Source organism: Suncus etruscus, chromosome 11, assembly GCF_024139225.1.
Source record: "Suncus etruscus isolate mSunEtr1 chromosome 11, mSunEtr1.pri.cur, whole genome shotgun sequence".
Classification (NCBI taxonomy): Eukaryota; Metazoa; Chordata; class Mammalia; order Eulipotyphla; family Soricidae; genus Suncus; species Suncus etruscus.
Genome location: NC_064858.1, coordinates 60,813,339 through 60,836,484, shown reverse-complemented (window position 1 = coordinate 60,836,484; position 23,146 = coordinate 60,813,339). Strand labels below are relative to the sequence as shown.

The 23,146-nt window shown below is 45.0% G+C and overlaps 1 protein-coding gene across 1 annotated transcript in view; it reads left to right on the top strand.

Annotated features, from left to right (window-relative positions):
* LOC126022093 (putative tetratricopeptide repeat protein 41) overlaps positions 1-18,135 on the top strand; it is a 60,107-nt gene extending 41,972 nt beyond the window's left edge. The window contains 4 exon segments of the mRNA XM_049782949.1: positions 826-967; positions 2,191-2,343; positions 16,076-16,209; positions 18,083-18,135. Coding sequence (XP_049638906.1) covers positions 826-967; positions 2,191-2,343; positions 16,076-16,209; positions 18,083-18,135 — 482 coding nt within the window.
* The last annotated feature ends 5,011 nt before the right edge of the window (positions 18,136-23,146 follow it).

The window sequence follows — 23,146 nt, the reverse complement described above, 5'->3', positions numbered from 1 at the left end:
TTTTGGCTCTGCACTCAGGAATTACTCCTACAGTGTTCAAGAGATTATTTGCGATGCCAAATATCAAACTTGGGTTGGCTGCATGCAAGCACCTTACTCGCTGCACTATCATTCTGGCCACATCAGTCATTAATTTAGTAAGAAAATAAGCTCAGGGGCCAGAGAGATAGCACAGAGGTAGGGTGTTTGCCTTGCATGTAGCCGACCTGGGAGAGACCCAGTTTGATTCTTGATATCCCATATGGTCCCCCAGCGTGCCAGGGGCGATTTCTAAGTGCAGAGCCAGGAGGACCCCTGAGGTCCTCTGGGTGTCACTCAGAAACCAATCGAATCAATCAACAAATAAAGGGCTGGTGAGATAGCATGAAGGTAGGGTGTTTGCCTTTCATGCAAAAGGATGGTGGTTTGAATCCCGGCATCCCACATGGTCCTCCGAGCCTGCCATTTCTGAGTGTAGAGCCAGGAGTAACCCCTGAGTGCTGCCGGATGTGACCCAAAAACCAAGGAAAAAAAAAAAAAGCCCAGTCATTGGCACTCATAAATAAATATTAGTAAATAGCCTACCTCTTGACATAGTTTTCATTTTTATTTTTTGGGCCACAACCAGTGGTACTCAGGACTTACTCCTGGCTCCCTGTGCAGGGATCACTCCTGGTGGAACTTGTGGTACTATATTTGATCCCAGCAATGGAACCTGGGTTAGCGATGTGAAAGGCAGGTGCCTTAACTTTTAACCCTCTGCTTTTGCTACCTTAACTGGTCAGTGGAATAAAAGCACCTGAAAGTGTCATTATCTTTGTTAAATTGTCTCCCCTGCAGTTCGAATGCTGAGTAACCTGGTGAAGTCAGTGCCCGTGGAATACCTGAGGGCAAACCACTTTCTGGAAAGTGCCGGCAAGATCTCCTGCCTGATGGACAGGCACCCATGCAATGAGGAGACCATGAAACACACAGAAGGTGTCCTCGTGTAAACAGGCTCTTCATCTCTTAGAAACTGTGTGCCTTTCCAATGAGATTTTTATTTTTGGGAACAGGGAGAGATTTGGAGTTCAGGGATCATATTTAACAAGGCTAAAGGGCTCCTCACAGCACTGCTCAGGGGACTGTGTGGTGCCAGGGATAAAACCAGGGACTCTGAGCTGTCTCGCTGGCCCTCACCGAACTTTCGTATGACAGACTTCATGTATCTATGCACACAAGGAGACACGAGCCTAAGCCCTTCCCGCCACTGCTGCTGGGCTTCTCAGTCAGGGGTGAGCCTGCCTGCCCCTTCTGGGAGCTCTGTCACTGCTCAGAGATGCTGGGAAGCCACCACACAGGGCTGTGTTGACATCAAATAGAGCCAGGCACAGTGCAAACAGCAGCACTGCAAGGAAATAGTGGATTTTTGTTTGTGGACCATACCTGGATATGATCAGCATTTACTCCTTATGGGACTTGTGGAACTCTATGGGGGGCTGGGGATTGAATCTGGTTTAGCCACATGCCAGGTGAGTGCCCTATCTTCTGTCCTGTTTCTCTGACCCTTTACCAGGGTGTTTCGCCCTGAATAGAGGCAGTGCTGAGGTGGAGGTGGGGCTCATGTCTTCTCCCAGGCATCACTGAGCAGGTTTCAATCCCTGCTGGATATTTTACAGGCCAGACTTTTTTTTTTTTTTTTTTTTTTTGGTTTTTGGGTCACACCCGGCTTTGCTCAGGGGTTACTTCTGGCTTTGCGCTCAGAAATCGCCCCCTGGCAGGCGCGGGGGACCATATGGAATGCCAGGATTCGAACCACCGTCCTTTTGCATGGAAGGCAAACACCCTACCTCCATGCTATCTCTCCAGCCCCCAGGCCAGACTTTTATTCCCCCTCTCCCCCAGGCTTTTATTTTAAGGCTCAGATGCTTCCAAGAGGTAGGCAGAAGCCTGGGAACTCTCCCAGCAAATTTCAGCCAACCAAACAGTAGGCCATGCCGTGGTGCTTGGGAGTCCTCAAGGGCATACCAACTGTGCTCATGGCTCTGTACTCAGGATTTACTCCTGGTAAATATAAATATGATCTCAGAGGACTGACCATATGGGATGTTGGGGATCGAACTTGGGTAGGCTGAGTTTAAGGCACTGTGCTATTTGTTTTTGACAGTGTGTCTAAAACGGTCTGTGAGGCTCATGCCGTCAGTAAGTAACACACATGCATGTGGCTTTCAGATTTCTGGCTGGAAACATGTGCCTTGCCAGAGCCACGCTGTATGAGTGCCTGTATATCAGGAAATGGTTGTTTGGCAAGAATAACATCCTGGCTGGAGAGACTATGGAATTACTGGCAGATCTGCTGTCATTTCCCTTAAGAGATCATGAAAGGTACGTTTTTATGAGTTGTTTCCTAGCAATGTGTCTCCTTCCCCTGCCAATACCAGTGACAGGGAGGTATGGGAGTGTCACTGCTTGAACTCAGCTGGTGGAGGAGCCTGATCTGTCCCTCAGGATCTGGGCACTATGTGCACAGAAGGTGCCATGGAGGCAGCAATGGCCTGCGAGGGACAATGGTTCCCCAAAGTGCTGCTTCCTAGTATACTCGAGATTCTGTGAGGACGATGTGCCTGTCAGGTCTCTGCTGCCTCCCACAGAAACCAGGCCAGTGCCAGTGCCTCGCTGCACAGGATGAGCACTGGCCTTGCAACTGCCCAGTATCGCAGAATAATTCTGAGCCTGCACTGTTTCCCTGGCCAGCCCCTCCTGCCAGCCCTCTCAGATCAGGAAATCCCCCCTCTGCTTTTCCTAAGCCCCCCAAAGTCATTAATAAAAAATGTTCTTAACATCCCCCGGGGTCCTTGGGGGAACAACTGTGAGGCCCCTGTTTGGGTTCCTGGTACTGCTAATGTGTGTGTGTGTGGGGGGGCAACTTGTGACTCTGCAGTCTGGGACTCCCAGAGTCTGTGGTCTTTTGAAGAACAAAACCCACATGCTTTGAGATCACCCCAGGCACTGTATCGCTAACCCATACACAAACAGATCTGAAGAAGCAGGGTAGTGGCAAAGAATTAATAAACGAAACCAGACAGGAATGAATCATGGGTCTGGTGGTATCTATTTAGTGCCAAGCAGAGCGCACTCTTTCTTTATTAAACCAATTCCCAATTTACCAGGAGGGGGTGTTTAAGGGAGGGAGGGTAGAAGAGAGAGAGGGAGAGAGAGAGAGAGAGAGAGGGAGAGAGAGGGAGAGAGAGAGAGAGAGAGAGAGAGAGAGAGAGAGAGAGAGAGAGAGAGAGAGAGAGAGAGAGAGAGAGAGAGAGAGAGAGAGAGGTGAGTTTTTACATATCAAAGGAGAGATTTAGAGGAAAGAGAAAGATGGGGGAATACCTTTGTTTTGGGTTAATAGCTAGGTGTCATCTTAATAGTCTTCGTAAGCAGAGCCAGGTCCAGTCTGTGAGTACAGTTGCCAGTATGTTGGACCAGAGGGCAGAGCTCTTGTTTTACATCTGCAAAGTCCTGGATTTGTATTTTTTGGGGATGGCACACATGGCAGTGCTCATGGGTTACTCCTGGCTCTGTGCTCAGAAATTACTCCTAGCAGGCTTGGGGAAATGAAATGTTGGGGATCACACCCAGGTTGACCATATGAAAGCCAAACACCCTACTTGCTGTGCTATTGCCCTGGCCCCATGGATTTGTACTTTTATTGAGGGGGCACCCATTTCTTCTCAACTCTTCCTCTGTACTCGAAGGGACTTGGAGGAACCATATAGTACACCAGGATTGAATCCAGGTAGGTCATGTGCAAGGCAAGCTCCTTGCCTGCCTTACTGTTGCTCTGTCCCCAGAGTACTGATCTTTTTTTTTGGGGGGGGGGTTTGGGTCCACTCCTGTTTATGTGCTCAGAAATCACTCCTGGCTTGGGGGACCATATGGGATGCTGGGGGTTCGAAGCACAGTCAGTCCTAGGCTAGCACAGGCAAGGCAGACGCCTTACCACTTGCGCCACCGCTCCAACCCCAGAGCACTGATCTTTAAAGCCAGGGAGAGGATCTCAGGGTCAAATCTCTGCTCTTATGTAGAAGAGGTGGAAACGGGGCTCTGAGATCCCATTGCCTGGGCTTCCGCTTGGTTTCTGTCACTGCAGATCTGTGAGAATGAGGGCATGTCCCTTCCTGCACTGCTTCAGTGATTGGCTCCTTGTCACTAGAGGCAATACCCTGAAATCTCACACAGCAGGCACTTGGCAGTATGTCTGGCTCTGACCAAAGGAATGCAATAAACAGAGCTCAGCAGTATAATTTTGCTCCCTCACAAGTAATTTTGTAGGCACCATCTAAAGCCTCCTTTGTTCCTTTTAAGGCTAGTATGGTGAGCAGAGAACAGGAACTTTTTGAGAGAAGTAATAAGCTTGACAATACAATAGTCGTCTTAGGGAAAAAAAAAATCTAAACAGGCAGTGAGGCCCTGAGTCATCTCCACTCAGCTGTCACCGGCTCTACCCCTGGCTCTCCTCAGCCCCAAATTCCAGGTCCTGCCACAGGGGTAGGCCTGGCCAGATTGGAGTGCTCTCTCCCGGGCCTCTTGCTGGTGGCCAACTTTCAAAAGGTCACAAAATCTTTTTTTGTTGAAGGCAGACTTCAGTGATTGTATCTCCTATAACACAGGCTGCAACCACGGGAGTCTGTGGTGCCTGGACTGACCTCTCAGTGGATCTTGGTGGCTTGGATCTTGGTGACAGCTCTTTCTTTTTTTTTTTTAAATTAATATCTTTATTTGAATACCTTGATCAAAAACATGATTGTAGTTGTGTTTCAGTCATGTAAAGAACACTCCCCTTTACCAGTGCAACATTACCATCACCAATGTTCCAAATCTCCCTCCCTCCCCCACTCCTGCCTGTACTCTAGACAGGCTTTTTTTTTTTTTTTTTTTTTTTGGTTTTTGGTTTTTGGGCCACACCCGGTAACGCTCAGGGGTTACTCCTGGCTATGTGCTCAGAAGTTGCTCCTGGCTTGGGGGACCATATGGGACACCGGGGGATTGAACCGTGGTCCGTCCAAGGCTAGCACAGGCAAGGCAGGCACCTTACCTTTAGCGCCACCGCCCGGCCCATAGACAGGCTTTCTACTTCCCTCATTCATTCACATTGTTTTGATAGTTCTCAATGTAATTATTTCTCTAACTGCACTCATCACTCTTTGTGGTGAGCTTCATGTGAGATGGACCTTCCAGTCCTCCTCTCTTTGTCTCTGAGGATTATTGCAAAAATGTCTTTTATTTTTCTTAAAACCCATAGATGAGTGTGGTGATAGCTCTTTCACACAGCAGAAAGGATGTGGAGCTGGGTAAATGAGGTCCAAATTGATAGTTAAAAATAATTTTTTTATGGGGCCAGAGAGATGGCACAAGTGGTAAAGCATCTACCTTGCCCGCACTAGCTTAGGATAGATCGCTGTTCGATCTCCCAGCGTCCCATATGGTCTCCCAAGCCAGGAGCGATTTCTGAGTGTATAGCCAGGAGTAACCCTGAGTGTCACCAGGTGTGGCCCAAAAACCAAAAAAGAAATTTTTTTTTTAGATTTATTTTGGGGGTTGATGACCAGTGCTTATTCCTGGCTCTCCACTCGGGAATTATTGCTGGAAAGCTCTGAGGAATATGTGGGATGCCAGGGATCAAACCTAGTGAGGCATGTGCAAGGCAAGTGCCATAACCATAGTGCTATATCTTTAGCCCTCAAATCAATAATAAAGTAAGAACACAGGACAGGCAGGAAGAAACAGTTGAAAAATAATTGTAGCTCACGCCTGGAGCAGCAGGTAAGGTGTTTGCTTTGCATATGATCAAACTGGGTTTGACCTCTGAGACCCCACATTGCCCCCAAGCTCTTCCAGGAGTGATCCCTGAGCACAAAGCCAGGAGTAAGCCCTAAACACTGCTAGGTATGGTTCAATCCTTTTCCATCCCAAACTCTAAATTAATAACATGGTTAAATAGTATTAATATTTCTAGTTTTTATATAGATGTGACTGCATTTATCTATCCATTTATTTGTGTTTTGGGGTCACATTTGGTGATACCCAGGAATTACTCTTGGCAGTCTAAGGGATACTTAGACTACGAGGTGCTGTTGGGGATCAAACTTGAGTTGGCCACATGTGAAGCAAAGTGCCCTACCCGCAATTCTATCTCTCTGGCCCGCTTTTGGTTTTGTTTTCTTGGGGGCCATATCTGGTGTTTGCATGAGCCTTCAAAACTCTTTAGGTACAGTTCTCTTCTCCATCCATTCTGCCATCTTTTCATGCCCTTGCAGCACAAAGGGCTTTTGGTTTGGTATTGTTGAGGTCCAGTTTCTGGGTTCTCTGCTCTTTCAGTCTGAGAGTTTCAGCTAGGATTCTACAATGGAACAGCCATCATCAACTGCAGCACCATTGTCTGCCTACCTCTGAGCTGTCTCCTTTAGAGATTCCCAGTGTGATTGGTGGCAGATTCAGCCTAGTGATCCCAATCATAGCCTTCCTGCTCTCAAGTGTGACTCCTGCACTCCCACCATTGGAAACACACTTGTTAGCAGACACCATGTGAAGCATATTAACAGGCATTTCTGGAGTGTTTGATCCACTTCTTTGAAAAATACCATGGGTACTTTTAGAGGTAATGTTACATCCCATCTAAGGAAAGCACGCACCAGATGTGGTCTTTTCCTTCCCTGGTGCAGGGCTTTCCTCTTCTAAAAGAATTATTTGCCAAAAGGCCCGCTTAGTGAAGTCAATCATTTGACCCTTTGCGTGGATCATTGGCAGTAATTCCAACATGGCTGTAACATTACATCCTTCTCTATTTGGCCACTATAGAAATCCAGCCTCAGCTCTCCTACAGACAAAGAAATGTCAGTACCAAAGCCCGCCAAAAGTTTCCTGCTGGCTAGTTTCGTATAACCTGGCACCAACAGCTTGTTTTTCTAAGTCTAGCTCTATGATGGTAAACAATTATTTCCGTCCCCCCTAAAATCTATTTTGCGGCTACTACATAAACATGAATATCTCTGTCTCTCTCCTCCTGGTATCTTGATAAACCTGCTTTTTGCTAAACTATAAACATCTCTACTTCTGTTTTCACTACCCTCCAGCAGAGTTCTTTCTCACCTGAAGAAAAGTCTTTTGAAATGTAAATTTAAGGTTGTTTTCCCATTGTACTGCTCTCCTGCTCTTTGAGGACACCTTGCATACCAGAGTCTGTCCTTATAAAATGTCATCAACTGAAAAGTAAATTTGTCTCGTCCCTTGGGCGAGAGTCCCCATACAATGCATTTTTGTGTGGTCTCATTTATTTCATATTTCGTCCACTCGCGCTCCTGCTTCTTTTCCTATGAAAGGTTCCTGAAACCCACGAAAGGTTTTGCTTAGCAACGCTAACCCATCTGCAGCAAGGTAAAGGAAAATATCTGGTCACTACATTGGGTAGGAATCGAACCCGGGCCTCCCGCATGGCAGGCAAGAATTCAACCACTGAACCATCAATGCCCCAGACATACAATCAACTAATCTTTGATAAAGGGACAAGAAATCCAAAATGGAGCAAGGAAAGCCTCTTCAACAAGTGGGGCTGGCACTGAAAAGTCCGGACCGGACGTCCTACTCTAGCTGCCTGATGCAGAGAAATGAAGAGGCTGAGGCCCCAGCAAATGCTCCAGTAAGTCCTTTATTTCTGACCAGACTGGTCAGGGTCAATGGTGCCCAGAATAAGACAGAGGCAAAGACCACATGGTGTTCTAAGTTCGTTCTTATATACCCTAAGAAGGGGGAGGGAGAAGGGGCAGTGACGACTTCCTTAAGGGCGGGACATCTGCCAAGGTAATACGAGTTATTGGTGGGGCCAAGGTAGTGACAACTTCCTTAAGGGGCGGGACATCCGCCAAGGTTGGTGGAGACGGGGTTGACTTCCCTTTTCTTTTCTTTTCTTTTTTTCTTTTTTTTTTTGGTTTTTGGGCCACACCTAGTGGTGCTCAGGGGTTACTTCTGGCTGTCTGCTCAGAAATAGCTCCTGGTAGGCACGGGGGACCATTATGGGACACTGGGATTCGAACCAACCACCTTTGGTCCTGGATTGGCTGCTTGCAAGGCAAACGCCGCTGTGCTATCTCTCCGGGCCCGACTTCCCTTTTCAATCCCCACTTCTTGTAGAAAGGCTTCTAATCCTAGAAGCCAGTGTGTTAGGGGGCACCAGTAGGGGTATTAGATAGGGAAGAATCCCACCCCATAAAGACCATAAGGGACCATCTAATAGCTCCTTTCTTATTTTGGCCAGCTCCTCTTGATGGTGTCTGATTCTGTCCCGCACATCTGAAATTAACTTTTGCGAGAGTCTGTTATTCCTGTCTATTGATATTGCTAGCCCTGCTCCCCCAGTCACCAATTTACCTGCTACTTCCAAGCCCTACCAGTAGAGAGTGCTCACCTACAAGACCTACGAGTGCCACCTAAGAGATCTATGCTAGGCAGAGGGGTGGGCTCTGTCCCTGGAATGATGTCAATGTTGGGAAGTACTAATGTTGGGGCACAAATTCCAGTCCAGTTTTGGGGTAAAAGAGAGTAAGCCAAATTTTTCCCCACATATTCATACCCATTTCAGAGGTAAGCACCCTGGGCTAAGGGGGGAGGACAGGTAGGACTTCTGAGCACTGAGCGGTTCCTACCTGACCCATGTCTACAGATTCAGATTCAGTGCCATTATGCGAATAGCAAACAGAAGATTTAAAGCTAGAAGGGACTACCTTACAACTAAAAGAAGCAAAGGTTAGATAACCTAGTCGGACAGGGACAGCCAGAGGCCAATTCCCCCCTCCCCCCGTCTTCATACAAAGCCAACAATCAGCAGCTAAGAAGTTTGGGAGTTTTTTTATAGGATGTTCTGAGTATTCAGATCTAACCAGTCTATGGCCTTCTTCTTTCTTTCCTGGTCTGTTGCCTCCCCCCCATCCGAGATGTGAATGGGCGTCTTTAGGGGCATGCTCCCCATGTAAGTCTCGGTGAGCTTGGCCACCAGATATGCCTTGTTATTTTTGGTACACTCTCGATACACCCTATAGCACTGGGAGTGAACTTGATTAAGCTCCACACATCCAGCGGGGCATTTCTCCCCCCTGAAGAGGGAGGCAAAGGCTGAGGTTTTTCTTTACACACCCATTCCAGCTTCCCCCCCCCACATGGAAAGAAGTAGGGGACTGGAGGCAAGCAGTTCTAGTTTCACAGTCTACTGATCGAGTGTACAGAAACCTACTGTTGAGTTGATGCCCTCCCCTGCAGTCACAGGGGTTTCCATATAGTCTTTTTACCTCTGGGTGTATGGCCTGATCGAGTCCTCCCTTAGCAAGTGCCAGGGGGAGCATTGCCAGAGTCAGTGAGCGCATCAGGGCTGGAGTATGCCCGCTGGACCCGAATCTTGAGGGGATTCTTAGTGCGCTCCACTTTCCACTCATCATGGTTGAGATCAGCAGGGGCAGGTTTTAGATGGAAGGCGTGAACCCAGGAAGCATGCCATCCACCTTAACAGCAGTCGGGGTGATCAGAAGGAAGACATAAGGTCCTTTCCACCTAGGCTCTAGTGTCTGCGAGCGGTGCCATCTTACCAGGACCTCGTCTCCTGGCTTCTGGGTTTCATATGCCTGTCTGAGTCCCTTTCAGACTTGGCTTTGTAGGGCATCGATGGCAGCTGGCCGAGCTGCTAGGAGAGTGGAAGGGGGAGAGAAAAACATCATAAGGCTTAGAAAGCATTTGCACTGGGGGCGGTGCCATATGATTGCTGCTGTAGGAAGACTAGGACTTTTGTTCTGGTCCTATGAGCTGACTCAGCTGGATCTTCAGGGTTTTCTTCTTATAGGCTGTGAATTCCACCACGAAGATAAGGAGGTTTCTGCTTCCTTTTCTTCAATCCTGCAACTTAAACAGCTGTTGGGGTGGAGAGAACAATAGAGCCCCAAACTCCAGTTGCTTTTCCTGCACTGGGTCAGAAGAAATTTCATATCTAGTAATAATTGTCTTACTTTTAACATTACCAAGGGAAGCATAATTTTTGCTCCTTCCCTTTTACCACCCCTCTTTATTAAATGTTAGGGTTGGTTTATTTTTGCTACCTGCTTTAACCTCTGGGATAGATAGGCATAATGTTATCTTTAGTTGTTAACTTGGCTTATTAATTCCTGTGGTCTTTCTTTTCCCCTTATTTCCCTCATAGCTTTTCCTGATGATCATTTTTCTCCATGTTTTTCCTAGAGATTTCATCACCCTAGAAGTCATTAAAGGGAACGTGGTCAAATATCAATTTTCTGTAGCTACTTCAGGCTGACAGGGGACTGCAGTCTCAATCTCTAGATAGGGTGAAATCTCATATTTCCCTAAAGGAGCAGTTAACTAGTTCACTTTTGCAGTCTTAACACCTGAAAAGGATCAGATCAATTATACAGGGGAATATTACTTAACCCAATCAGGTCTTGGAGCAGTAAATAGTACAACTTGAATGGCACAGCTGTCCTTATTGTCTGTGATGATAGCACAAATTAAACAACAGAAAACAAAGCAGTATAGCATTATCAATAAACAAAGCTCTGAGTTACTTTAGTTAGACTAACATTTACATTTACAGTTTATGATCTGGTTCAGTACAACTAGTAAGAGCATTTTCACATAAGTTATTTCAAAGAAGTGGGTTTTAAGTTAGGCCCACTAGAATTTTAATTAGCTACCAAAAATAGTTTTTCTCTCCACCTTTACCTTGTACTTTACCAGGTATTTAAATAACTTGGCTTTTTCCTTTGCACATATACAGCACTGTTGGAGAAATTTCCATCTGGGGCACTCCCATTACTTACAGAGCTTTTCTGAGGATAGGTTGTAGACACAGAAGGTTTGTCATGTCACAGTCACTCAGGTTTGGCTGATGAGTTGGTCAGTTTAGCATGAGGATCTTGTGGCTGGCCGTGGGCATCTCACCCTCTGTAGGAATTTTCAGAGGTGATCTGTCTGTTCCACTTCTCTCCAGGTTTGGAAGAGACTGACCTCGAATTCTCTTTCTCTTGAGATTGAGGGTGGAGGATGAGAGCAGGGCCCACAGGCTGTTGTCAGTTAGTGCTGCTCCAGAATCTTCTAGGAAATCTTCAATTTCCTTACTCAGGCCATTTATCTCAGTCTCTTTCCGGTCTTTACAGCCAAATGCTTAAGGGTGCCTGCTTGTCACACCACCTCAACTCCAATTATTCCTCTGAAAGAGGTCTTTGGGGTCCCCTCACTAATTTTAGGATTTTCTGTCTGCATGGGGATCACTCCTCATGCAGAGAGGAAAGCCATCTGCTTGTATCTTGTGCAAAGCAACATGATGCTGTGACATAAAATGGTACTAAAAGGTTCTAGGAGAAGAGAAAAAGCAAATATTACTTAAATTACTCAGAAAATTCTAGAATCTTTTTTTACAACGAAATCTTTCATATATCTTTTTCTTAAAACCATGACCATTTTTACAAAGCCTCCTGTGATACAAATATTAATGTTCTTGTTAGCAAATAATGAAAAATTGTAAAATAATATTTTAATCATGCTTAACTCTACATATAGAAATTTACTTAGTTTTCTGACCTCGGTTTACAGGCAGAAGACACCAGCAATTCACGTTACACAAATTAATTCTGAAAACCAGAAAGAATGAATGCTCACTACTTCTGGCAGAACATGCTCAAAAACATTTACACTTCTTTTATGTTAACCTAAAGACATATCAATAATCATTTAGTTTGGTTATACAGATTTTTCCTAGTACACATTTTTAATTTCTTTTGCACCACTTTCCTTTCTGCATGCAAGGCAAATGCCCTACCATCTGGCTCTTTCTTCTCTTCTTCTTCTTCTTCTTCCTTTTTTTTTTTTTTTTTTAACTTCTCCACTCATCCTTTGGGAGTGGTTTTGCTGCTAAAAACCTCCATGTGCACCGAACTCAGACTAGAACTTGGCATTAGGGCTCTAGGAACAGAGCTTTAAATTGTCTGCTGCTAGTTTAGAATTGCTTTGCTGACTTTTTTTTTTTGCACCTAGCAGGACCGGATTTTATTGATTCCTTTTTCTTTAGGTATTCACAACCTAGTACCATCAAGATTTTCACATTAAGCTACCTTAAAATCCACCACTAAATTTGGTGAGATAAATTCGACATGTAATTGAGATACTGTAACAATAACATGCATCCACAAAGTTAACAATATTGTTTTTAAAAAAACAACCACAATAATCTGCAACATCCTTTTTTTAAATTATTCATTTTAAGAAACCTTTAAGTTAAAAATTTAAATGCTCAAAATTTTTTTCTGACTTCCAAACCATTAGCTAAATTTTTTTTGATATGTAAAAGACCCACTGGGATTACTTTGCTTACACCCACATTTCCCAGCTAGGTGAGTCTGGGAGGACAATAACCATTGCCCTGGGGGCTCAGTGAATTCCTTCAGGCTGGAGAGTTTAAAAAAGCACCTTTTTTTTTTTTCAGCTAAAAAAAGCGGCCAGTTGCTCCCGTTTCTTTTTGGCCTTAACACATGGCAGGAAAGTTGGGCAATCGCAAAGTCCAGAAATTCTCCAGGAAAAATATATCCCCGATGGCCATTGAGAAATCTGGGGTTTGTGATTTCCGACACCCTCTGCCATGTCCCTAGAATAACAAAGCTGGCTTAACACACAATTTCTTACCTGAGGAGAGGTGGCCCCTAGAGTTTCTTTCCATAATCAGACCAAAGAAAAACATAGAACACAAAGAACCACAGACAAAAAACAGACAGACAGTGGTGCCACACTGGAACAACCCCAACGAATGCATTCAAGTAATTTCTTTCTTTTTTTTTTTTTTTTTTTGGTTTTTGGACCACACCCGGTAACGCTCAGGGGTTACTCCTGGCTATGCGCTCAGAAGTTGCTCCTGGCTTGGGGGACCATATGGGACACCGGGGGATCGAACCACGGTCCATCAGGCAGGCACCTTACCTTTAGCGCTACCGCCCGGCCCACATTCAAGTAATTTCTGCCCAATGTTCTAGTGTCAGAGTAAGTGGGGTGTATTGACTTTGCCTCATTCTAGCAAGTTTGAAATTTTCTATCACAGTGGCTAATACAGCAAATTACTAGGAGGAAAAATATTCCAGAGCCTATGACAATATGAAGGGCAAGCAACCCAAAAAAGTATCGAAATTTTCTGTATGAGAGTGCAATTTGAAATACAACCATAGAAAAAAAATGGGAAGGAATCAAACTTGTCAAAGGAACATTCAGAGGCACAACTGTAAAATTCACAGATTAATTCTCAACTGTAAATACCAACAATAAATCCAAGACAGACGGCAATGCCAATAACAACCAAGTTTGTTGAGCTCCACAAATCACAGGCAGACAACCTCTCCCAGCAGCCCGGGAACGTCTTCCCACTGCTCTTAGTGATCCCCTGGGGTGCCTCCAGGGTCGTGACCTATAGCATCAGAGCTCGTCAGCTCGCTACTACTCAAATTCCTCATTGAGTAGGGGACTCGAACCCTCAGCCACAAAGTTTGCTACTACTCGGTTCCACGTCGAGTAGGGAACTCATACCCTCAGTCACTAAGCCACCACAAAGTCTGCTTCCCACTGGTCACAGAATACAACATAATCTTAGACTAAGACAGACACGAAGCAAAGCGCACTCACACACACACATCAGAACTCACCAGGCCGCCTGTTCACAGCTCTGTTCTGGGCAGGATGAAGACTCCTGGCTGGCTCGCCAATGAAAGGTCCGGATATCCTAATCTAGCTGCCCGACAAAGAGAAATGAAGAGGCTGAGGCCCCAGCAAATGCTCCAGTAAGTCCTTTATTTCTGACCGGACTGGTCAGGGTCAATGCATGCCCAGAATAAGACAGAGGCAAAGACCACGTGGTGTTCTAAGTTCATTCTTATATACCCTAAGAAGGGGGAGGGAGAAGAGGCAGTGATGACTTCCTTAAGGGCGGGACATCCACCAAGGTAATACGAGTTATTGGTGGGGCTGAGGTAGTGACGACTTCCTTAAGGGATGGGACATCCGCCAAGGTTGGTGGAGGCGGGGTTGACTTCGCACAACTGGTTAGCCACTTGCAAAAAGAGAACTCAGACCCCCATCTAACATGACGCACAAAGATCAAATCCAAATGGATTAAGAACAAGAACAATCAGTGCTGGCAGGGATGTGGAGAGAAAGGAACTCTTATCCACTGCTGGTCGGAATGCCATCTAGTCCAGCCTTTATGGAAAGTGATATGGAGATTCCTCAAAAAACTGGAACTTGAGCTCCCATTTGATTCAGCTATTCCACTCCTAGGGATATACCCTAGGGACACAAAAATACAATACAAAAATCCTTTCCTAACACCTATATTCATTGCAGTGCTACTTACAATAGCCAGACTCTGGAAACAACCAAGATGCCCTTCAACAGATGAATGGCTAAAGAAATTGTGGTACATATACAAATGGTATATTATGCATCCATCAGAAAAATGAAGTCATGAAATTTTCCAGTACATGGAATCTATTATGCTGAGTGAAATAAGTCAGAGGAAGAGAGGTAGACAGAGAATAGTCTCATTCATCTATGGGTTTTAAGGAAAACTAAAGACATTATGTAATAAGGCCCAGAGATAATAGAGTTAAGGGCTGAAAGGGCCGGAAGGATTGGCTCACAATTTGTTAGGGAAATAACTACACTAACAACTAGTGCAATAATGTTAAAGAATGAGAAAAGTAGAATGCCTGTCTCGATACAGGCAGGGGTGGCGGAGGAGGGGGGTATTGGTGATGGAAATGTTGCACTGATGAAGGGGAGGGTATTCTGTTTATGACTGAAATCCAACTACAAATATGCTTGTAATCATGGTGCTTAAATATTTATATTTATATAAAGAAGTGATAAACAATTAAAAAAACAAAAATAAAAACAGGCATTTCCTTACTTAGTCTTTTTGTTTTGCTTTTTTTTTTGTGGTTTTTGGGTCACACCCGGCAGTGCTCAGGGGCTACTCCTGGCTGCATGCTCAGAAATTGCTCCTGGCAGGTATGGGGGACCATATGGGAAGCCGGGATTCAAACTGATGACCTTCTGCATGAAAGGCAAATGTCTTACCTCCTCCATGCTATCTCTCCGGCCCCATTGTACTCTTTTTGTTGTTGTTGTTGTTTTTGGGTCACACCCGGCAGTGCTCAGGGGTTATTCCTGGCTCCAGGCTCAGAAATTGCTCCTGGCAGGCATGGGGGACCATATGGGATGCCAGGACTCGAACCGATGACCTTCTGCATGAAAGGCAAACGCCTTACCTCCATGCTATCTCTCTGGCCTCCTTACTTAGTCTTACAATCACTTTCTTACCTGTCATAGTCAGCTGAGGCCAAGGAGATGAAGATTCCTGCCCAGCTGGATGAGTTGAGCTGGTACCGAGGATAGATATTCAGGCCTGTCACCATTTCAGTTTCTCACCAGATGCAGACACAAGCCCTCAACCTCGGGATCTCAGTACCAGCTCTGCCCTATTCTGTGGTAGCTCATGGCTTAGCCACCCATTCTGCTCTGCTGTCACTGCCATAGCTCTGATGCTGGGCTCGCTCCACTGAACTAAGTGCTCTCTCTGTTTGAGGCTGGGGGGTGTGGACATTCACTGAACATAATATCTCCATTCGTCCTGGGCCTGTCTCCTCCTTCCCACTGTGTGCCATTTCTTCCCCTTCCACACAGATGATCCCAGGGGGTGCAGAACTGAAAAGTAGATGCTCCCTATCTGCCACTAGTTCCTATCCCTGACCCCACTGAGTTTTCCTCCATCGCATGTATTAGGTCATGACCTTTCTCTTAAAGAAAACTCCCCATCATGCAAGTGCTAACCTTTAGGTTTGTCCTTGATGAGCAACCAATCCTGTTTCATTATCCAATCTCTGCTCTGACCTGTGGATGAGGGACAGTCATACACCTTTCTACGCCCTGGTCTTTGTGTGGCTCTTCATTTGCTGAGTTACTCCTGAATGAATGAAGAAAGGAAGAAATGCTGTGCTTGTCTTATGTAAAATGTGATTCCATTTCTCTTTTCTAGGGTTTCCAGGAAGCAAGCAATTAAATTTTACAAAGAAGTGGCAAGAATAAAGGATAATGCAAGAGGTCAGGTTATCTCCCAGCTCATTGGGAAGCAGCTGAGCATCAGCCTAAGTGACACGTTGTGCAAATTAGGTAATGGACTGAACTGATTGCTGCTCAAAGTAGGGTGCTTGCCCCAGACTGTCCTTTTTGCTGATTTACTGAAACTATGCTTCTCGATCCATCCAGTCTGTTCTACATCCTTGCAGCTTGTTTTTCTACCTGGTTCTTTCCACCATCACAAAAGTGTCTTGGGGATCTGGAAGAGAGCACAGGCAAACAGGATGTATGTTTTGCATACATGGGAGACTGGTTCCATTCTTGGTTCCATGTTATTCAGGGGGGCTGCCCATGTAGTCCTGGGGGTGTCCAAGTACACATAGGGCCTGATTAGCACAGTGCTCTTGCTTCCTGGCATGGACTTGTCTTTTTTTTTTTTTTCTGTTTTGTTTTTGTTTTTTGTTTTTTGGGTCACACCCAGTCACGCTCAGTGGTTCCTCCTGGCTCTATGCTCAGAAATCACTCCTGGCAGGCTCGGGGAACCATATGAAATGCCAGGATTTGAACCACTGTCCTTCAGCATGCAAAGCAAACAAACACCCTGCCTTCATGCTATCTCTCCAGCCCTCTCTTTTCTTTTCGTTTTTTTTTTTTTTTTTGGGGGGGGTGGCATATTCAGTGGTGCTCAGGGATTACTCCTGGCTCTGCACTCATATCACTCCTGGCAAGTTTGGGAAGCCATATGGGATGTTGGGAATTGAACCTGGGTCTGTCCTGTGTTGGCTGCATGCAAGGCAAAGGTCCTACTGCTGTGCTATCACTCTGGCCCTAACATTGACTTTTCTTATCATTGGAGGTCCCTCAGGGCCCTCTGATCATTGTTCTGGAGCCCTCCCACCACAATCAAATAAAACAACAACAATAAACAATAAACAATAGTTAAAAAAGAAAGCATCTTTGCTGGGCCAACTGGAGAAGAATCCCATTAAGGGGCATCAAAGCAGGGCCCGGAGAAATAGCACAGTGGCGTTTGCCTTGCAAGCAGCCGATCCAGGACCAAAGGTGGTTGGTTCAAATCCCGGTGTCCCATATGGTCCCCCGTGCCTGCCAGGAGCTATTTCTGAGCAGACAGCCAGGAGTAACCCTGAGCATCGCCGGGTGTGGCCCAAAAACCAAAAAAAAAAAAAGGGGGGGGCATCAAAGCACCCACGGATTCTATGTTAGCTGAGGAGAATTTTGGCTGCTTTGTTAGTAGCATTTCTTTGCTGTGTGCTCACTGGGGCAGAGTGGTCCTAGAGGCCAGGCTCTAGTGATCTCACGGGGGCACTAATTCCTTTTATAGAGGCTCCATTCTTTTCTTTGGGGTTTTTTTTTTGGGTCACACCCGGCAGCACTCAGGGGTTACTCCTGGCTCTATACTCAGAAATCACTCCAGGCACGCTCGGGGGACCATATGGGATGCCGGGATTCGAACCACTGACCTTCTGCATGAAAGGCAAATGCCTTACCTCCATGCTATCTCTCCAGCCCAGAGGGGCTCCATTCTTAAGCCCTCATCTCTTCCCAAAGGCACCACTTACTAATTCTGTCATTTGGAGTATTTGCTCTGATGAATTTTCAGTTATGAATCATTTGGTCCTCCCTCAGTAAACAGGCCTCTTTCAAAGTCTCATTCATCCTCTTCCTTGTTCTTCTGTTGGCTGCAGGCCATGACCAAACAGGGCTCTCTTCTCTCATGGCCTTTTGCTTACAAGACCTTTGTCCATGGGCCCCTGATTTTAGTTTTCCTGAAAATCTCTATACTGTGCTAGGAAGAGAATATACCCATCTCCATCCCTACACCCAATGGGCACCACTTTCTTTTGTGCCATATCCACTCTACATGTGTCCACTCTTTTGAAGGACAGCCCTTTTCACAGGTCTGAGGGGGCAGCTGTTTGTGTTGTAATTGGCAATTCCTGAGCAGGAAGAAATGCTGATCCTCATGTGCCTGTGGGCAAGCTGGATGTCTGCTTTTGAGATATGCCTGTTTTTGCCCTTGGTTGTTTATTTATTTGTTAGTTTTTTATTTGTTAGTTTTAATGAATTAAATTAAATTTTACTTGCTTTGAAGACACACCTGGAGTTGCTTAGGGTTTTCTCTGTGCTCAGCAGTCATTCCTGGCAGGATTTAGGGTGACATCAAATGCAGTGCTACGGATTAAAACTTGATTGTGTGGAAGGCAAGCACCTTGACCCATGTACTAGTTCTCTGGCTCTGTTCATAATTTTTAAACTAAGTTGAAAAATAGACTAGCTCCATGGGGTGGTTAGAACTTGTGTTCCAGAGGCCAGAGAGATAGCACAGAGATAGGGCATTTGCCTTGCATGTGGCTGACCCAGGACGGACCTGAATTTGATTCCCAGCATTCCATATGGTCTCCGGGGCCTGCCAGACACAATTTCTAAGCACAGAACCAGTAGTAACTCCTGAGCACTGCCAAGTGTGGTCCCAAAACAAAAACAAACAAACAAACAAAAAAGCACTTGTGTTCCAAACATAGCAGGAAAAAGCGATAGGGAGATAGGGCAAATGACCTACTTAAGAAAAAGCAATGGGGGCCGGGCGGTGGCGCTGGAGGTAAGGTTCCTGCCTTGCCTGCGCTAGCCTAGGACGGACCGCGGTTCGATCCCCTGGCGTCCCATATGGTCCCCCAAGAAGCCAGGAGCAACTTCTGAGCGCATAGCCAGGAGTAACCCCTGAGCGTCACAGGGTGTGGCCCAAAAACCAAAAAAAAAAAAAAAAAAAAAAAAAAAAAGAAAAAGCAAAGGACCAACAGGGAAGGTGAATGGGCCCTAAGAGATGGCTGGCCTGTGGTTTGTGACCACATATGTTTGGTGATATACTTCCTAGATTTTCTTCTTGTCTTTTGGGACTAAAACTGTAAATGGTTCCTGGGGAAGCATTTATGACAGTTTCTTTGGGGGCAGGGGGAGGTTCTGCTTGCTTTTAGGCACTTGGGGATTTCTGGGACTCAAAAGATTTCTGCTCTAAAGAATTCTTAGGTTATTGTAACATATTCGAAGGTGCCATATCCTGAGACTTATCATGGAAAATTTCTGTCTAAATGAAAATGTGCCCAGGAGACTCTATGAAACAAGAAATGAGCCAGAACCATTGATAGCTGGGACTCCCCAGCATTAAGTCATTTCCAGGAAGTCTTAGTCCCTCTCTAATCTAAGGGTTACCAAGTATTAGTCATCAAAGTAGTGCTCCTCAACATTGGTGCTAAGTAGTCTTGCATTGTGGGGAGCATGCACCCTGCCTCTGAGATACTAAGATATATTTTGCTTGAAATATCTTTTTCTTTGTTTTGGAGCCATAGCTGATGGTGCTTCAGGGACACTCTCAGCTTCTATTCAGGGTTACTCCTGCTGCTGCTGGGGAAGCCTGTGGCGTCAGAGAGTGAATCTGGGGCTTTTGCATGCAAAGCCTGCTCTCTAGTACTTTGAGCCAAAGACTCAAAGGATCGTTTTCTTACTCTCAATTTCTAGGTTTATTTGTTTTATTTATATTTATTTTTGGGGCTATACCCAGCAATACTCAGGGCTTATTCCTGGCTCTATACTCAGAAATCTTTCCTGACAGTGCTAAGGATACCATACAGGATGTGAGGGGGAGAGGGAGTCAAACCCAGGTTGGCTACATGTAAGGCAAGTATCCTACCACCTGTACTATCTCTCTAGCTCCTCTAGTTCTTTTTAGTAAATTTGGATCTCTCAAACAGGCTATGAACTCCCAGGGCTCTTGCTCTATATGCTTCATGTCCTCATAGCATCAGAGCAAGATTGAACAGAAGATCCGTTTGTCCTTACAAGGAAAGTGAGGAGTAGCTAAACAGCCTCATTCCTGGCACACATATTTGCCTGAATGTCCTCAGACGAGGAAGCTGTGTGCCAGGCTAATGTCAGGGAAGGTGGAAAACCAGAAAGGAAACAACTCAAATTGTATTTTATTTATTTTTAATTAAATTACAATTTTTTTTGTCTTTTGAGAGCCCAAAAGACATATCATAGTGGTGCTCAAAGTTTACCCCTGACTTTGCACTCAGGAATTACTCCTGGTGGAGCTCAGAGCCATATGTGATGCTGGGAATTGAACCCAGGTTGGTTGTGTACAAGGCAAGCCACTCTACATGCTGTATTATTACTATAGACCAATTGTATTTTAAACTTTGGAAAAACAATAATATTGAGTTAACTTCTCAGGTTTCCATTTGGATTAAGGATTAAGAATGCTGTTTGCTGGGGTCGGCGAGGTGGCGCTAGAGGTAAGGTGTCTGCCTTGCAAGCGCTAGCCAAGGAAAGAACCACTCGATCCCCCGGCGTCCCATATGGTCCTCCCAAGCCAGGGGCAATTTCTGAGCGTGTAGCCAGGAATAACCCCTGAGCATCAAACGGGTGTGACCCGAAAAACCAAAAAAAAAAAAAAAAAAAAGAGGGCCCGGAAAGATAGCACAGCGGCATTTGCCTTGCAAGCAGCTGATCCAGGACCAAAGGTGGTTGGTTCGAATCCCGGACACCGGGTGTGGTCCAAAAACAAAAACAAAAACAAAATGCTGTTTGCTAATTTGAACATATTGGCACCTTCCTTAGTCTTTTATTTGGGATACCCAATAGTGCTCAGAGGTTATTCCTGTCTCTGCAGAAATTACTCCTGGCAGGCTCGGGGACTATACCAAGGATCGAACCTGGGTCAGCCATGAGCAAGGCAAATGCCCTGCTCACTCTACTATTGCTCTGGCCCTATCCTCAAACTTGAAGGAAAAGTCTGTTCTAAAAGTTGAATTGCTCAATTTTAAAGCAATGATAAATCACATTTTATCACACAACAAGAAAAAAGTGTCACTTTGGCATGTGGATTGTTTCTGGCTAAAATCAGTAAGGACCCTGAAGTTTCGGAAGAATAACATTAATAATTCTTCTTTCTTCTTCTTCTTCTTCTTCTTCTTCTTCTTCTTCTTCTTCTTCTTCTTCTTCTTCTTCTTCTTCTTCCTTCTTCTTCTTTCTTCCTTCTTCTCCTTCTTCTTCTTCTTCTTCCTTCTTCTTCTTCTTCTTCTTCCTTCTTCTTCTTCTTCTTCCTTCTTCCTTCTTCTTTTCTTCTTCCTCTTCTTTTCTTCTTTCTTCTTCTTCTTCTTCTTCTTTCTTCTTCTTTTCTTCTTCCTCCTCCTTCTTCTTTTCTTCTTCTTCCTCTTCTTCCTCTTCTTTTCTTCTTCTTTCTTCTTCCTTCTTCTTCTTTCTTCCTTCTTCCTTCTTTTCTCTTCTTTCTCCTCCTTCTCCTTCTTCCTTCTTTTCTTCTTTCTTCTTCCTTCTTCCTTCTTCTTTTCTTCTTCTTTCTTCTTCCTTCTTCTTCTCCTCCTCTTCCTCTTCCTCTTCCTCTTCCTCTTCTCCTCCTTCCTTCTTCTTCCTCTTCTCTTCCTCCTCCATTTTCCTCCTTCTCCTCCTCCTCTTCTTCCTCCTCCTCTTCTTTCTCTTCCTCCTCTTCTCCTTCTCCTTCTCCTCCTCCTCCTCCTCCTTCTTCCTTCTCCTCCTCCTCCTTCTCCTTCTCCTCCTTCCTTCTTCTTTTTCTTCCTTTTCTTCTTTCTTCTTCTTTTTCTTCCTCTTCTTCCTCTTATTCTTCCTCTTCTTCCTCCTCTTCTTCTTCCTCTTCCTTTTCTTCTTCTTCCACTTCTTCTTTCTCTTCTTCTTCCTCTTCCTCCTCCTCCCCATCCTCCTTCCTCCACTTCTTCCTTCCTCTTCCTCTTCCTCCTCCTCCCCCTCCTCCTTCTTCCTCTTCTTCCTCCTCCTCCCCCTCCTTCTTCTTCCTCTTCCTCCTTCCCCTCCTTCTTCCTTCCTTCCTCCTCCTCCTTCTTTCTTCTTCTCTCTTCCTCCTCCTCCTCCTCCTTCTCCTCTTCCTCCTCCTCCTTCCAGAGTAAAACTAGCCAGAGTAAGAAAAATGAAAATATTATTTGGGATTAAGGTGGTTGCCAGAAAAAAACCTTTCTCTGGGGGAAATCTATCAATATTGGTGGATAAACATCAAATTACAGACCATCTGGTTGTCATCTAAGGCATCCTCCTGCTCTTTCTTATGAGTCCCCTTTCTCCCCTTGAAGCCTGAGTCTCTTGTTCTAGTTCTTAACTCAGGACAAAGAAAGCCTCCATCTTGCCCTAGTGGTTTAAGAATCCACACCCCTGCAGAGGCTCCACAGGTTGTTGGTCAAATTTGGAGTTTCTGATGTTGATTGATGGCAAGATCAGCTGGAGAATAATCTAGAGGGCTAGAAGCACATTGCCTTTGCTTTCTGATAGTCTTCAACAATTATATTTGATTAATATGTAGAATAAGACATAATCTGCCTTACTTAAAAATAAAATAGTGGGCTGCCAGCAATGTAAACCTAGGTTTCAAGTACACTTAGAACATTTTCATGCATGAGATTAGAGTTAGTGCAAATTGATGTGGTAGATTTGATTGCTCACCCTTTCCCCTTCTTCTGATCCTTTTTATGATCCTTTTTACTCACAATGTAAAGTCTCTCTTTTTTAATTAAATCTTTATTTAAGCAACATGATTACCAGCATGGTTGTATTGGGGTTTCAGTCATAAATGGAACAACCCCCTTCACCAGTGCAACATTCCCACCACCAATGCCCCCCTTCCCTCATTCCCAATCCCTGCCTGTATTTGAGACAGGCATTCTACTTTTCTCACTCACTATATTTGTCATGATAGTTGTTAGTGTAGTTATTTCCCTAACTGCACTCACCACTCTTTGTGGTGTGCTTCATATTGTGAACTGGTCCTTCCGGCCCTCATCTCTATTGTCTCTGGGCATTGTTACAATTTTAATTTTTCTTAAAACAATATGATTGATTGAGACTATTCTGTGTCTGTTTCTCTCCTTCTGACATATTTCACTCAGTCAAAATGTAAAATCTTTCTAATATGTCCTAGTACTAATCTCTTCTCAACCTCCAGCTAGTTTCAAGAACAAATCTTCTTAACCCA